Source organism: Hyla sarda, chromosome 6 (genome assembly GCF_029499605.1).
Source record: "Hyla sarda isolate aHylSar1 chromosome 6, aHylSar1.hap1, whole genome shotgun sequence".
Taxonomy (NCBI): Eukaryota; Metazoa; Chordata; class Amphibia; order Anura; family Hylidae; genus Hyla; species Hyla sarda.
The window spans coordinates 253884452-253900767 of record NC_079194.1 but is presented as its reverse complement, the minus strand read 5'-3'; the positions used below and the strand labels follow the sequence as shown (position 1 = coordinate 253900767).

At 46.8% G+C, this 16316-nt stretch overlaps 1 protein-coding gene across 1 annotated transcript in view; it reads left to right on the top strand.

Moving 5' to 3' along the window:
* Window positions 1-16316, top strand: part of LOC130277733 (solute carrier family 22 member 6-B-like) — a 64384-nt gene that overhangs the window by 44121 nt on the left and 3947 nt on the right. The window contains exons 6-9 of the mRNA XM_056528467.1: window positions 1483-1601; window positions 1693-1907; window positions 3370-3478; window positions 3867-4067. Coding sequence (XP_056384442.1) covers window positions 1483-1601; window positions 1693-1907; window positions 3370-3478; window positions 3867-4067 — 644 coding nt within the window. The remainder of the gene's footprint in view (window positions 1-1482; window positions 1602-1692; window positions 1908-3369; window positions 3479-3866; window positions 4068-16316) is intronic.

The window sequence follows — 16316 nt, the reverse complement described above, 5'->3', positions numbered from 1 at the left end:
TAGACAGGAGAGAGCACAGAGGAGTTTTATCAGATAGGAGAGAGCACAGAGGAGTGCTATCAGACAGGAGAGAGCACAAAGGAGTGCTATCAGACAGGAGAGAGCACAGAGTAGTGCTATCAGACAGGAGAGAGCACATAGTAGGACTATCAGACAGGAGACAGTACAGAGGAGTACTTTCAGACAGGAGACAGCACAGAGGAGTTCTCTCACAGGAGATATCACCGAGGAGTACTGTCAGACAGGAGGGCGCACAGAGGAGTCCTATCAGACAGGAGAGAGAATTGAGGAGTGATATCAGACAGGAGAGGGAAAAAAGGAGTCCTATCAGACAGGAAAGAGCACAGAGGAGTACTATCAGACAGAAGAGAGCACAGAGGAGTGATATCAGACAGGAGAGAGCACAGATAAGTACTATCAGACAGGAGAGAGCACAGAGGAGTGCTATCAGACTGGAGAGAGCACAGAGGAGTACGATCAGACAGAAGAGAGCACAGAGGAGTACTATCAGACAGGAGAGAGCACAGAGGAGTGCTATCAGACAGAAGAGAGCACAGAAAACTCCTATAAGACAGGAGAGAGCGCAGAGGAGTCCTGTCAGACAAGAGAGAGCACAGAGGAGTCCTATGTGGTGTCGGGTTGTGTGGTGTAGGGCAGATGTTGTTACCCTAGGGGCAGATGGCATTAACCCCTTGTATTTGTGATGCCAGGGTGTGGTTTAGCCTATAACCACCCAAAGGTATACTGCAAGTATTCAAGTTTTTGAATCTGACAGTGCCCTTTTAAGTAAAAGAGGGGGCAGGATGTGGCTGAGGTTCGGGGCACTCATCAATTTATCTGAAGCACCTTGCCATGATGTTTATACATATCAATGCCCTTGTTATAAAGAATACAATGTATATCTCCTGCAAAGGCAGAGGAGAGTAGGGATTCTCGTTATTAGTCAACTGCTTCCAGCACCGAGCAGGGACCCTAGGGACAGCTCAGATTTGGGGCCCCAGTATACTCAGCGATGTGCTAGGCAGCACTGAATAGTGTACATCTGGCAAATAAGTGTGCCACCTTTGCTACACCCAACATATTTATTATTTATTATTACATCCAGCGCAAAGTGTGTTTGGATCGCCTGCAGTCCAAATCTGTGCTCTACAGGTGATCCAGCAGCCTCTTTATACATGACGGTCAGATACTTGTGCCAGCCGCAATCATGGTGCGAGAGTTTGGTGTAAAACATCAAAAAAAAAAGTTGCAGCTGATGAAACGTGACTCCTGTTGTGTCTGGACCCGTTTGTCGCAGGGAAAAAAAAATAAAGACAACTTATGATCATGACCTCACCGTGGCACTGGGAGTAATTTATTGAAGCCAATACAAAGCATAAATTGCCTACTACTTACTGTTTTTACCCAGAGATGTTTCATGTCATCCATATTGAAGTAATATTTCATCATTGTGTTACTTCACTCACTCTATCTTCATTCTAGACAATTAAATATGACATGCAACGAGAAATTAAAGCTTGTCGTGGGAGAAGTTATTCAGTGCTGGACCTTGTAAAGACACCTGTGGTGCGCCGGATATCTTTTTGTATATGTTTAACTTGGTAAGAATTGTTACATTGTTCAGCACTGTTAGTCTTAAAACATGTCAGTCTTTTATGTGTAATGGGGTGTTTTCTTCACTCTTACTTTTAGGTTCTCCACCAGCTTCGCTTATTATGGTCTAGCTATGGACCTTCAGAAATTTGGGCTGAGCATCTACATTGTTCAGGTTACCTTTGGATCAGTTGATTTCCCGGCAAAGTTTATTTCCTATTTTGTGATGACATACCTAGGACGTAGAATTTTGCAAGCCTCTAGTTTGATCTTAGCTGGGACTGCAATTTTAGTCAATATCTTCGTTCCTGAAGGTAATCCATTTTTATTATTTCAATTTTTGAATTCATCAAACTGCTTAGGTAGAAAGATGTCTCACCAGTCGTTCACCATCATCCGATCCCGGAGTGGAGGACACTATGTTTTTTCTATAATAGGCAAAGAATAAAGCCATTGCTTGAAAATTTTCCTACATCTTGATCAGTATCAGCTCATCTTAGATTAGACTTATTTGGGTCTACAAAATGAAGAACTGAAAATTACAACTTTCACCAGTCACTGTATGAAGGACAACAGATAGAACTTTAAAAACTTTGAGAATGGCTGTAAGGACAGGAAAGGGCTATTGGCTAGTTTAGGCTTGAATCTGCAGTTCACATATATGTAACAGTCTGGTCTCTGCCATACCAAGAAAGAGAGTGTACCTACAACAGGTAAGGATTGAGATACTTTGCGCTCCAAGAACATGGGTGCTCCAAGCTGGTCTAGTTGATTCCCTGGTTACAGTCCAGCAAGAGAATAACAGAAAAAAATAAAAATAAATGTAGGTATACGCAGTGACAAAAGGGAAACTCATTGGAAACATTCCAAGACATTATGCCTATGGAGTAAACATGAGTAGTAGTCAGGAGGGTTATCAATCATTTGTAAATTTCCGGATATTTCAAAATTTGAGCAGATCTACAGTAAGGTCCATCAAATTTATTTTCTGTCCGATCACAGTGCTCTCTGCTGACACCTCTGTCCATGTCAGGAACTGTTCAGAGCAGGATAGGTTTGCTATGGGGATTTGCTCCTGCTCCGGACAGTTCTTGACATGGACAGAGGCATCAGCAGATAGCACTGTGGTCAGACAGAAAGGAAATTCGAAAATAAAAGAACTTCCTCTGGAGCATACAGCAGCTGATAAGTACTGGAAGGATGAAGATTTTTAAATAGAAGTCATTTACAAATCTGTTTAACTTTTTGGCACCAGTTGATTAAAAAACTTTTTTTTTTCCACTGGAGTACCCCTTTAAGGGTTACAAATTTGTCTGCAAAAAATATTGACCAGCCCTGATTTTTGGATAAGATGTCCAGGAAAAAGAAATAATCAGGTTGGTAACCCTGGCAGTCAGATTAGCCAAGTAATGGTGGTCAAGCTTAATCCGGTTGAAAGATCCTTAAGAATAGTTAACAGAGCTGGATCACAATAGTAAAGAGGCAGTTTCTAGTTCTAGTTCATAAAGCACAAGTCAGATCCAGATACAGGTAGCGCTTGCATGGTAATTGGAGCATGGGCGGTACATTGTAGATTTCATACATGCTGTGCTTTATACTGAGCAATACCTCTACCCTGACTTCATTCAGTACTATTTATTAGCTGATTAGCTGCAAGTGTCGCTCATCGAGTTCATCTTTCAGTCTCCATTAGGATTTATCGGGGTAACTACTTGCCTTATGTAGCATTATAGACAGAATCTCTACTAAAACATTGTCTATTCTTTTTTTTTTTAGAGTTTCTGACGGTGAAAACAATTGTAACTGTTTTGGGGAAAGGATGTCTAGCGGCATCTTTCAACTGTGTATTTCTATATACTGGTGAATTGTACCCGACTGTCATCAGGTGAGCAAATGGCCGATGTGAGAAGAAGGAACTGAGAGATCTATAGATCCCCTCTAAAGGTTAAAGGAGCAGGAGACCGATTGGACACCATAGAAAACGGCCTTGCTTGTGGCGCTATAGCGCCACAAGCAAGCCCATTTTCTATGGTGTCCAATTGGTCTCCTGCTCCTTTAACCTTCCGATCTTCATCCTACTGATTTTCGCCCGGGCGTTGGCAGCTGCCGCATGTCTAGGCATATATATGTCAACATGTGCTTATAGATGTTGAACTCTCTGTTTCATCTATTAGATTGTATCATTTCATACATATTGCACTAGAGAGCGCCTTTGTTTTCTTTTTCTTCCCTTTGTATATTTCACTGACGAGCACCTATAACTTTCATTGCAGGCAGTCTGGTATGGGACTAGGCACCATGGTAGCTCGGTTTGGAGGAATCTTCGCTCCACTTGTTCAGATGACAGCTGATTATTATGTTCATTTACCGCTCATCATTTTCAGCCTTTGTCCCATACTTTCTGGCATAGCTGCATGTTTCCTTCCAGAGACACTTGGTGTACCGCTGCCCGAGACCATACAAGACGTAGAGAGGTTGGTATAATAGTTCTCTATTTTATCATATGAAGACGTTCTTTTACTTTCACACGGATCCTTATTATATTGCTTTTAATAATTTGTTGCTTTACATACAGATAGTTTATTATTGTTCAACACATATGACATTTATCCAAATATGGAGATAGAGTAGTTGACACAGCTGAAATACTGCATAATTGTACTATCTCCAGGGGTCAAGTCCTGGGAAAAAAAAGTGTGGGAACTCACCCAAGATTTCTACTCAAGGGCTGCTCCTGCTAATGGGAATGGTGTTCCTGCTGTGGAAAAAAGTGCAGGAACTCAGTTCCTACACATTCCTGCAGGATTTGAGCCCTGACTATCTCCCAGTATGACCAGTCCTCACTGGACAAGTAAAGTTCTCAGTTGGAAAAAGTAGATTTCAACAGGAAAAAAAAAAGATGCAGCACTCACTACTGTGAGGGATTGTTCTTAACTTTGTTACAATAAAAAGCAAACGAACATGGCGGCCTCAGATTACAGACTCAACAGGTGACAGATGTTTTGTGTGCGTATTGCACATGAAAAACTTTGCATCTGCCCAATGATAAGTGAGTGCTACATCCTCTTTTTTTCTGTTGAAATTTTACAAGTGACATTTATATGTTTACATTTTAACCTCTTAAGGACGCTGGGCGTACCTGTACGCCCTGCGCCCGATCCCGGTGTTTAAAACGGGGTTACGCCGTGACCCCGCATCACACTGGGTCGGTCCCGGCTGACCCTGGGCTGATAGCACGTGGCACAGATCGTTGTGCCGCGTGCTATTAACCCTTCAGACGTGGCGATCAAAGTTGATCACAATGTCCAAAACAAAAGTAAAAGCTTCCCGGCAGCTCAGTCGGGCTGATCGGGACTATAGCAATAAAATCACCATGTCCCGATCAGCTAGGACACGAGCGGAGGTCTCCTTATCTTGCTCCGTCGCGTTCGATCGGCGTATGATTGCTCCAAGCCTGAGCTACAGGCTGTTAGGATTCGGCAGGCAGGAGGTGGATCCTCTGTGTCAGAGAGGGATTGGCGTGGACCGTGTCGGTGGACCGGTTCTAAGTTACTACTGGTATTCACAAGAGCCCGCCGCAAAGCAGGGTGGTCTTGCAGCGGCGGTAGCAACCAGGTCGTATCCACCGGCAACGGCTCAACCTCTCTGACTGCTGAGATAGGCATGGTACAAGGGATAAGGCAAGAGCAAGGTCGGACGTAGCAGAAGGTCAGGGCGGGCAGCAAGGATCGTAGTCAGGGGCAACGGCAGGAGGTCTGGAACACAGGCTAGGAACACACAAGGAAAGGCTTTCACTGGCACAAGGGCAACAAGATCCGGCAAGGAAGTGCAGTGGAAGTGAGGTAATATAGCCAGAGAGCAGGTGGAAGCTAATTAGGCTGATTGGGCCAGGCACCAATCATTGGTGCACTGGCCCTTTGAATCTCAGAGGGCTGGCGCGCGCGCGCCCTAGAGAGTGGAGCCGCGCGTGCCAGAACATGACAGCCGGGGACCGGGACAGGTGAGTGACTTGGGATGCGATTCGCGAGCGGGTGCGTCCCGCTATGCGAATCGCATCCCCGCCGGCAGAGTCAGTGCAGCGCTGCAGAGAGAGGAACCCCGCGAGCACTCCGGGGAGGAGCAGGGACCCGGAGCGCTCGGCGTAACAGTACCCCCCCTTGGGTCTCCCCCTCTTTTTGGGACCTGAAAATTCTTTAATCGAGAAGACATCTGAGGACCCGGAGACAGGAGTAGCTTTCTCTAGGCACTTGACTTCAAAGGGTCCAAGATAACGTGGTCCCAGATTAAAACTGGGGACACGGAAGCGGATATACTTGGCGGAGAGCCACACAAAGACAGGAGGAGTTCTTCTTTTTTTGTCGGCATGCTTCTACATCTGGGATGAAGCTTGTATGAGGGATTTTTGAGTCTTTTTCCAGACGGTGGCGAAGCCCCGGGAAACCTCATCAACAGCGGGCAAACCAGAAGGCGTGGGAGTGGGGAGGGAGGGAAGAGGGTGAAGCTTGGCATGGGGCAGAGTGTTAACAGGATGGGGGCTATGAGAAGGAGACACAGCATAGTCCTGATAGGCCTTGGGGAGGCCAGGTAAAGGAGGAGACACTGAGGTTTGACTGACGGGACTGGGAGCAGACGTGAGGCATTTTCTGTGGCAAGAAGCACCCTAGCTCTTGATCTCCCCGGTGGTCCAGTCAAGGGTAGGAGAGTGGCGTTGGGGCGATGGCAGACCGAGGAGGACTTCAGAGGTGCAGTTGGGCAAAACAAAAAGTTCAATTTTTTCGAGATGCAGTTCAATGCTCATGAGCAGGGGTTCTGTGCGGTAACGCACAGTGCAGTACAGACGTAAATTTTTATTTCTGTGGCGAGTCCTCTCTTCAGGGGTCAGGCGAGACCGATCCACTTGCATAGCCTCCTCGGCAGGAGGCACAGGAGTAGATTGCAAAGGATACTGTGAGAGAGGTGCTCCGAGCGGTGTGGCCCATGACAGGGCCTTCCCAGACAGGAGACCACGGCAGAGTCTAGAGTCCCCATCAAATTTGCCCGGTAGGGACAAGCGGGGGTTGGGAGCGGCCGCTCTCTGCGGAGGAGGTGCAGGAGCCGGCGGAGGAGATTGTTGTTGCTGTAGCAGCTGCTGTATCTATGACTGAAGTTGCTGTATCGTGGTGGTCAAGTACGACAGCTGGTGATCTCGTTGGGTGACCAGTAGGGATAGCTGGGCGACCAGCGTGGATATGTCAGCGGGATCCATGGCCGGATCTACTGTTAGGATTCGACAGGCAGGAGGTGGATCCTCTGTGTCCGGTGGACCGGGTCTAAGCTGCTACTGGTATTCACCAGAGCCCGCCGCAAAGCTGGATGGTTTCGCAGCGGCGGTAGCAACCAGGTCGTATCCACCGGCAACGGCTCAACCTCTCTGACTGCTGAAATAGGCATGGTACAAGGGATAAGGCAAGAGCAAGGTCGGACGTAGCAGAAGGTCAGGGCGGGCAGCAAGGATCGTAGTCAGGGGCAATGGCAGGAGGTCTGGAACACAGGCTAGGAACACACAAGGAAAGGCTTTCACTGGCACAAGGGCAACAAGATCCGGCAAGGAAGTGCAGGGGAAGTGAGGTAATATAGCCAGGGAGCAGGTGGAAGCTAATTAGGCTGATTGGGCCAGGCACCAATCATTGGTGCACTGGCCCTTTAAATCTCAGAGGGCTGGCGAGCGCGCGCCCTAGTGAGCGGAGCCGCGCGCGCCAGAACATGACAGCCGGGGAGTGGGACAGGTGAGTGACTTGGGATGCGATTCGCGAGCGGGTGCGTCCCGCTATGCGAATCGCATCCCCGCCGGCAGAGTCAGTGCAGCGCTCCCGGTCAGCGGGTCTGACCGGGGCGCTGCAGAGAGAAGAACGCCGCGAGCGCTCCGGGGAGGAGCAGGGACCCGGAGCGCTCGGCGTAACACAGACTTGAGCAATCAAGCCCCTAGAACGCTGATCCATGCAAAGCTATGGCTTTGTAGGGATCAGGGTAAAAGATCAGTGTGTGCAGTGTTATAGCCCCCTATGGGAGCTATAGCACTGCAAAAAAAAAGTGAAAAAAATAAGTTAAGAAAGATCATTTAACCCCTTCCCTAATAAAAGTTTGAATCACCCCCCTTTTCTCATAAAAAAAACAGTGCAAATAAAAATAAACATATGTGGTATGTAAATGTCTGAACTATTAAAATGTATCATTAATTAAACCGCACGGTCAATGGCGTACGCGCAAAAAAATTCTAAAGTCCAAAATAGCGTCTTTTTGGTCACTTTTTATATCATAAAAAAAAATGAATAAAAAGCGATCAAAAAGTCCGATCAATCCAAATATGGTAACGATAAAAACATCAGAACACGGCGCAAAAAATTAGCCCCCATACCGGCCCGTATGCGGAAAAATAAAAAAGTTATAGGGGTCAGAAGTTATGATTTTTTTCAGAAGTACAACAAATTCAAACCTATATAAGTAGGATATAATTTTAATCGTATGGACCTACAGAATAAAGATAAGGTGTTATTTTTACCGAAAAATGCACTGCAGAGAAACGAGAGCCCCCAAAAGTTACAAAATGAAATTTTTTCTTCAATTTTGTCGCACAATGATTTTTTTTTTTTTGTTTTGCCGTGGATTTTTTGGTAAAATGACTGATGTCACTGCAAAGTAGAATTGGTGGCACAAAAAATAAACAATCATATGGAAATTTATATGCAAAATTTAAAGCGTTATGATTTTTAGAAGGTGTTGAGGAAAAAATGAAAATGCAAAAGCGGAAAAAACGCTTAAGGGGTTGATAAATCAGAGTCAAGTTATTGCAACACAAAATAAATCAGTATTTATAGAGAATGTCCACCATGTTCTATTTAGCTGTTTGTTTTATTCAACAAATTAAGGCGTAAGGCTATGAGGAGAAAATGCTACCATACATGCATCGTATTCCACCTATAGAAAGAAAACAGGAGGGAAAATACAAACGTTTTGTTGAAAAAAATGCTGTACCCAGAGCATGCAGCAATTTTGTAAAGACTGCCAATGAGCTAATGTTTTTAGAATTCCCCATTGACTCCCAGCTAACATCTTACCACAACATTTTTGGCCCCCAAAAATTGCCATGCGGCCATTATAGCTAGAGAAAGTGTCTGGGTGGGGGATTGGTTTAACAAAAAGTCCACAAATCTGTGGAATGACGCCTCCACTTAGTTCTTGACATCTAATGTTTTTTTGAAGAGGGAAGCAAAGAACATTGTCTTATTGCAGTGGCATCCATGCTCACGTCTCTCAGGACATAGCTGTGTACATAGATTTTCATGTGAAAAAAAAAGACTCTATTTCTCTGAACTTAAGGGCATCTTAAGTATAAATGTTTTATGTGATAACACTTTTTACCTTAGTTTAATGATAGTATACAATTCCTTTAAAGCATTGTTGCCAACTCTAGAGAAATTTTTTCTGTGATCTCTCTAAATCAGAGTATACATTGAAAGAACTAGGGTTGTTACTGAAGATTAATAGTACAAAATTTGTTTTTATTTTATTAGTCAATATTTTTAACATACCGTATTTTTCGCCGTATAAGACGCACTTTTTCTTCCCCAAAACTGGGGGGGGGGGGGGGGGGGAAAGTTGGTACGTCTTATACGGAGAATACACACCTATCGCGGAGGTCCCTGCGGCCATCAACGGCCGGGACCCGCGGCTAATACAGGACATCCCCGATCGTGGTGATGCCCTGTATTAACCCTTCAGACGCGGCGATCAAAGCTGACCGCTGCATCTGAGGCGAAAGTGACACTAACCCGGCTGCACCGGGAGGGACCTTACCTGCCTCATCGGTGTCTGCTCCGTGCCGGGATCCCCTGCATGGCCGGTGCTCTCCTTCGTCGCGCATCACGTCATCATGTCGTCATCCAATAGGAGCGGCATGCTTAGCGGCGTGCGTAGCGATGTGATGGCGGCGACGGAGAGCGAGGATACCAGGATGCAGAAACGTTCCGGAGCGACGGGGACACCCCAGGGACACGGCGACAGCGATGGAGGGCGACATCCAGGGCAGCGGTGACGGGTCCGGAGCGGCAGGGACACGTGAGTATTACCTCCTATACCAGTGGTCTTCAACCTGCAGACCTCCAGATGTTGCAAAACTACAACTCCTTGCATGCCCGGACAGCCAACGGCTGTCCAGGCATGCTTGGAGTTGTAGTTTGGCAACATCTGGAGGTCCGCTGGTTGAAGATCACTGTGACCTATACTTTACATTGTATTCTAGATTTTCCTCATTTAAAATTGGGTGCGTCTTATATGCCGGAGCATCCTATAGGGCGAAAAATACGGTAATGAAATTGGCAGTATTACACCCAGATGGGGAGTAAAAACAACAAGGTGACACTCAATCCTACAATAGATGCCTAAAGAAGTGGAATGTTACCACACACATAACACAGGACCATATTTTGAATGTAGCTTTTATCACAGCACTGAATATACAAAAAGAGCAAAGAATCACAACATGAAAACAATAAGAGACAACATAATGATATCACAAGGCTAAAGGACACCAGAATGGCACTACCCCAATGCAGCATTTCATTGAAAACCTCAGGGGTAGTGCCACTCCGGTGTCCTGCTGCCTTGTGATATAAGTATGTTGTTTCTGATTGTTATCATGTTATGATCCATTGCTCTTCTTGTATATTCAGTGCTGTGATAGATGCTACATTCAAATTATGGTGTGTATTTAGGCATCTATTATAGGACACAGAGTGTCACCAAGTTGTTTTTATCCCACTATGGATGGAATCCCTTAAATTTTACCATCTTAAATATCGACTAATACAATAAAAAAAATTGTGACTATTAAGCTTTTGTAACGACTCCAGTTCTTTGAATGTATATTATGCTTTGGGAGTTAATATATAAGGTTACTTATTAATTTTCATATAAGGCTTTTCTTATATACCCATTTATTGTACATGACACATATCTTACCTGAAGTGTCTGGTTATATCTAGTCTCTAAATCAGGCAAAAAATTTTTGCATGTGTACCCCAATTTCATATTCTGCATGTTCATTCCTATAAATGGGATGGCCTAGTATGGGAGGTGTTACCCCGTACTCCTACTGCCCTGTCAGGCAGCCTCCCTACAGTGTCCCCAGGGCCACCTTGCATCTGTCCCCCCATGTAAATATGTTTCTAATGTATTATACCATGTAATGTGATCAGAAAGCGTTGTCATTTTAAGAATGTTAACCATGTGACTTGTCATGTGATTGTTACCCAGGAGGTACCAGTGATCAGGTTATTCCAGGGGGGACCTATGGGCTCCCTGCTAGTCTCCCCCATATAAGCCCTGGGTGGAGCTAGCTCTCTCTCTCTTTCCTTATAAGTCTTTGCTGAGGTCAAGTAGAGTCCTAGAGAGTGTCCAGAGTCATAGGAGGCATTAAGTTCAGTCTGCAGCCACAAGCAGCTACAAGTAAGACACAGTCTCAGTATTGTCAGTGATCAGTCAAGTCAGTCACAGTCACCATTTGTCAAGTCAACGTGACCTGCATTAAATTGACCCCATCTACTTCAAGTCCCAGCGGGCCCGTAAGGTCTCTCAGTCACTGGTCACCTCCGTGGGCCCTGGCTAAACTGTATAGACTTTTCCACCTGTCTAACCTCAGTAAAGCTACCGTTGTCTGTAACTTGGTGTCGGAGACATTATTGCCCCCCGTGCTTAGCCCAGGATTCAGCGGTATACCTTCGGGTGGTATGGAGGATAAACCACACCCTGAAGTCACAAATACAAGGGGTTAATGCCATCTGCCCCTAGGGTAATTCCAGCTGCCCTCCATTACACCCCTCTACCACAACTTTTGGCGTCCTACGAACAGGATACGGGTGTGCGCCTTTTGCGACAAGTCCTCCCCAAGTCTGAACTGTGTCCAGTGTTGTCAGAAAATCGCATGTCGATGCGAAAAAAAATTTGCGCCTGAAAGTGTACAGGACTTTACCAGTGAAAAGTGCTTTACCCGAGGGGCTTGTGAAATAGAGGGGGAGGTGAAGAAAAGACTGTTATCTGCTACTGTGAACTGTATGAACTGTGTGAACTGTATAGAGGTGGTACCTGAAATGGTTAATGTAGACTGGTGTTTCCTGCGCGCGCAAACGGTCGCAGCTCCGCCCCGTCATTCCCCAGCGGTGACGCCTCTTCAGTGCTGCGAGGAGGAACCAAAGAGCCGCCCTGTCATGCACAGGGGAAGATTTTGCTGACCGAACAAAGATAGGACGTTTCCTGGGCGCAGCCATATTGGAAGCTCCGGCTGCTGCGCTCGTATCTTGTTACCTGTAAAGCACCCGCTGCAGCACAGACTCTGCAAACACCAAAGATTGTCAGTATCAAGTCTCCAGTGCCAGTAGCTATCAGTAGTGCCCGCAAGTCTGGTCGCAAGACGAATTACATCTGGGTACCTGCAAAATAGAGGGGGAGCATCCATTACAGTACCCCCATCAGTCAAGTCAAAGCTGCTGGTGCACTACAGTAAGCATCTTAATGGGTAACGCACCTTATTTCCCTTAAAGCGACAGCGCAATCAAAATTCTACAGGATGTCAGAACCCAGCTCTCCAGATCAACCAGGCGACAGCGCCCCTTCATCTCCAGCAGCGAGGTCATCACCTGCCCCAGCAGCCAGGATCTTGCCAGAACTGCCTGCAGTCAGCATCAACAGTCCTGGTGTTCCAGCGTCTGCACCGGTATTCATGGGGAACCCTGTCCTCCCTACCTACAATGGAGACCCTTCACCTTGGGGGATTTCAAAGAGAGGATCTAGAGTTTGTTTGTCTTTTACTCTTTCCCTCCTAACCAGGTGCAATTGCTCACAGGACAACTACAGGGACCAGAGTTAGAGGAAGTCCGCACCTGGCCCGCCTCTGAGAAGGCAACTGTAGAGCAGATCTTTGAAGGCCTGTACCAGGTATTTGAGTCACACTCTCTGTCAGAGGTATGTCTCCGGCTGTATGAAAGATGACAAAAGCCAGGTGAGACCTTGAGAGCGTATGCAGTAGCCCTGGAGAATGCCCTAGAGACTGTCCAAAAATTAGATGGTATAACTCCCAAGCTGGGCATCAAGGTGTTAATGGACAGATTTATTGATGGGGCCCTTAATAAGTGGAACAAAGCCCAGCTGAAAATGTTAGCGGTCCAAAACCCCAAGTAATTGAGTCCGGGACTGAGTTAGAGGAAGTTTGTGTTCCCCTTACACTTGTTCAAGAGCCACTAGGGTTGGTAGCCAGACCTATACCACCTGTCCCTGCCCACGTGTCATCTAGTTTGCCAGTCGCTGAAGCCTCAGACTTACAGACTGTTAGGCAGGACATTGAACAACTGACCAAGGCTGTGAAGGAGCTTGCCACCAGGCCTGCTCCCTCTGACCGTGAACCGCCCTTGCCTAGAAAAGCCTGTTCCTACACCTACACTCCCAACTACCACAATCATCCAGCCAATAGACCCTAGGGGACTCAAATGCCCTTTTGCACTGATTGTAACGAGTCAGGACATTGGAAAATGCAGTGCTGGGAGTAAAACGGATTTCCGGCGAGGACCGGCCCTCAGGAAAACAGTCATCAGGTCCAATCCCCGAATGACCTAAATCAGGACTCTAACTTTATGTCGCCTCCTGCCCCTATGTAAAAGTAATTGTAGAAGGTGTACCTTTGGAGGCGTTGATAGATATAGGGTCGCAAGTATGTACCATACCTAAAAGTGGTTTCTGTAGTTTGTGTGAGCCTGATGATGTTAATTTCAGAGTAGTTGCGGGTAATGGGCAACCAGATACTGGAAGCCAACCATTTAGTTGGGAAAGCATGTACTTAGCAGGCAGGGAGCGATTGCATCTAATGTGACAGATAAGGGGTCTGGTGAGTTTATATTGGGGATGAACATTATGAGGAATTGTTTCACTGAAGTATTAGATGCCTTGCATGCCTCTCTTCCCCATATGTCCCCTTCAGGCCAGTGGGCTGCGCAGCACCACTTGAACGTTCTACAAGCAGAGCAGAAGTTTGCCAACAAGCAAAGTGAAATCTGCAGAGTATGAGTTCAAGACATCAGGTCAGTGACCTTACAACCCAACACAGAGACTATCATCTGGTGTCCTGCACATCCCGGAGTCAAGAATAGGGACTATCAGGCCCTGCTGGAACCTATGCAACTAGAAGATCATCCTCTGGTCCGAGCTGCGAGAAGCCTTGTCACTGTCATTAATGGGAAAGTCCCGGTGCGGTTAGTCAACCTGTCTGATGCTGCTACTGTCTTACCCAGGTACAACCCAGTAGCCCAGTTGTACCTCATAGAGTCGAAGGACATTTTGACAGAATGTCTGGTGGCCCGACAGCGTGCAGCTCAAGTGGCCGAAGGATCCAGTGTGAGTCAACCAGAGCCCTGGTGGGCACAACTCCAAGTTGGAGATGACACTATACCGTGGGACCAAGTCAATGGAGTCATCAATGTCTTCAAAAGGTACCATGAGGCTTTTAGCAAACACCCTACAGACTTCGGGCATACGTCCATGATTCAGCACAGTATCCTCACAGGCGACAGCCCACCTATCAAGGAAAAACACCGTCCGGTTGCGCCAGGCATGTATCAGACTGTCAAGAAGATGCTGGCCGACATGAAAGAGGTGGATGTCATTCAAGATAGTCAGGGCCCCTGGGCGGCACCACTTGTCTGGTCAAGAAGAGAGACGGAACCAATCGCTTCTGTGTCAACTACAAGAACCTGAACAATGTCACACACAAGAACACTTATCCTTTGCCAAGGATCGAGGAGTTGCTCACGGCCCTCAGATTGGCTGCTTACTTCTCCACCCTGGACTTGAGCAGTGGATATTGGCAAGTGCCCATGGCCGTGGAGGACCGGGAAAAGACCGCCTTCGTGACACCCATGTGACTGTTCGAGTTTAAAAGTATGCCGTTTGGGCTATGTAATGCCCCTGCTATGTTCCAGTGTTTGATGGAAAGGTGCCTGGGTCATTTGAATTTCCAAAGTGTCTTGTTGTACCTGGACAATGTCATCATGTATTCAAAATCTTACCAGGAACACTTCAGTCATCTGTCAGACATCTTCCAAGTCCTGATTAAGCATGGGCTGAAGATCAAACCGTCAAAGTGTCACTTGCATAAACCTCTAGTGCCCTACTTGGGTCATGTTGTCAGCGCAGAGGGAGTCCAGCCCAATGTTGAAAAGGTGGAAGTTGTCAAGAACTGGCCAATCCTGCGCACGGTGAAAGATGTCAGGAGCTTCCTGGGATTTGCTGGCTACTATCGCCGCTTCATTCCCCACTTTGCTTAGATTGCAGAACCCCTCACAGCTCTCTTATTGAGAGATATGGCGAAGGAGAACTACAATGGAAGACTACTTATTGAATGGCCCGAAGAGCAAGAGACAGTGTTCCGAGCTCTTTAACGTCTGCTGACAGAACCCTCCATCTTGGCGTATCCAGACTACAGTCAGCCATTCCGGTTTTTACTGATGCCAGTTTCGAAGGTCTGGGAGCTGTCCTGTCCCAAGTCCAAGAGGAGCAAGAGCGAGTAATTGCTTATGCCAGTCGTAAACTGCGAGGAGCAGAGAAGAACAATGCAAATTGGAAGTTGGAACTTCTCCCCCTTGTATGGGCCGTGATCAAAAAATTCAAAGACTATTTGGATGCCACGCCATTCACTGTCTACACAGACAATAACCAGTTGGCCCACCTGAACACTGCCAAGTTGGGTGCCATGGAACAGCATTGGTCTTCAAGATTAGCCAATTACAGAAGTACAGAAGCGGCAAGTCAAATGTCAATGCCGATGTACTGTCTCGGATGACCCCCAGCCAAGAACCCCCTGTTGAAGACGTGTGGGAAGATGTGGAGATGCTCCTATTCTATTAACGGTTTGTGAACCAGAATGTTGTGACCGCCCTCATGGATGTTGAACCCAGGTCCGAAAAGGTTAAAGAAGACCTATACACCTGGAAGACTCTTCAAGATGAAAGTCGAATCATAGAGGATCTGTTGGACTACCTTCTGGCGAAAAAGATACCAACCCATCTACGCCGGGCTCAGTGTGACTACAAGCTGAAACGTCTATGGCGACAGAGGAAACGACTGTTTGTGCACAAAGGACTGTTGTACCAAAAGTCTTCGGATCCGGACTCTAGGGATCGACATCATCAGACTCTGGTTTCCCGAAGAGACACGGCAATGGTCCTCAATGCATACCATGATCAGTCGGGACACTTTGGGGTCCACAAGACCAAAGCTACTGTCAGGCGAAGATTCTATTGGATCGGAATGCGGAGCGACATTGAGAAATGGTGCAGTGAATGTGCAGTCTGTAACGTCACCAAGAATGTGTGCTAGGACGCAAGAGCACCCCTCCATTCCATCCAGAGTGAAAGGCCTAACCAGTTGGTCGCGCTAGACCATGTCAAATTGTCTCCTACCCAGTCCAGGTACACTTATGCTCTCACCATGGTGGATAACTACTCCAAATGGGTTGTCGTTGTACCCGTTAAAGACCTCACAGCCAAGACAGTGTCCCAGATGTTCTGCTCCAATTGGGTCCAATAATGGACCGTTGAACGGCCTTCGAGGCCCAACTCTTCCAAGAGCTGTGTCAATTCCATGCCTGCAAGAAACTCTGGACTACTGCTTACCACCCCCCAGGGGAACAGGCTCTGTGAATG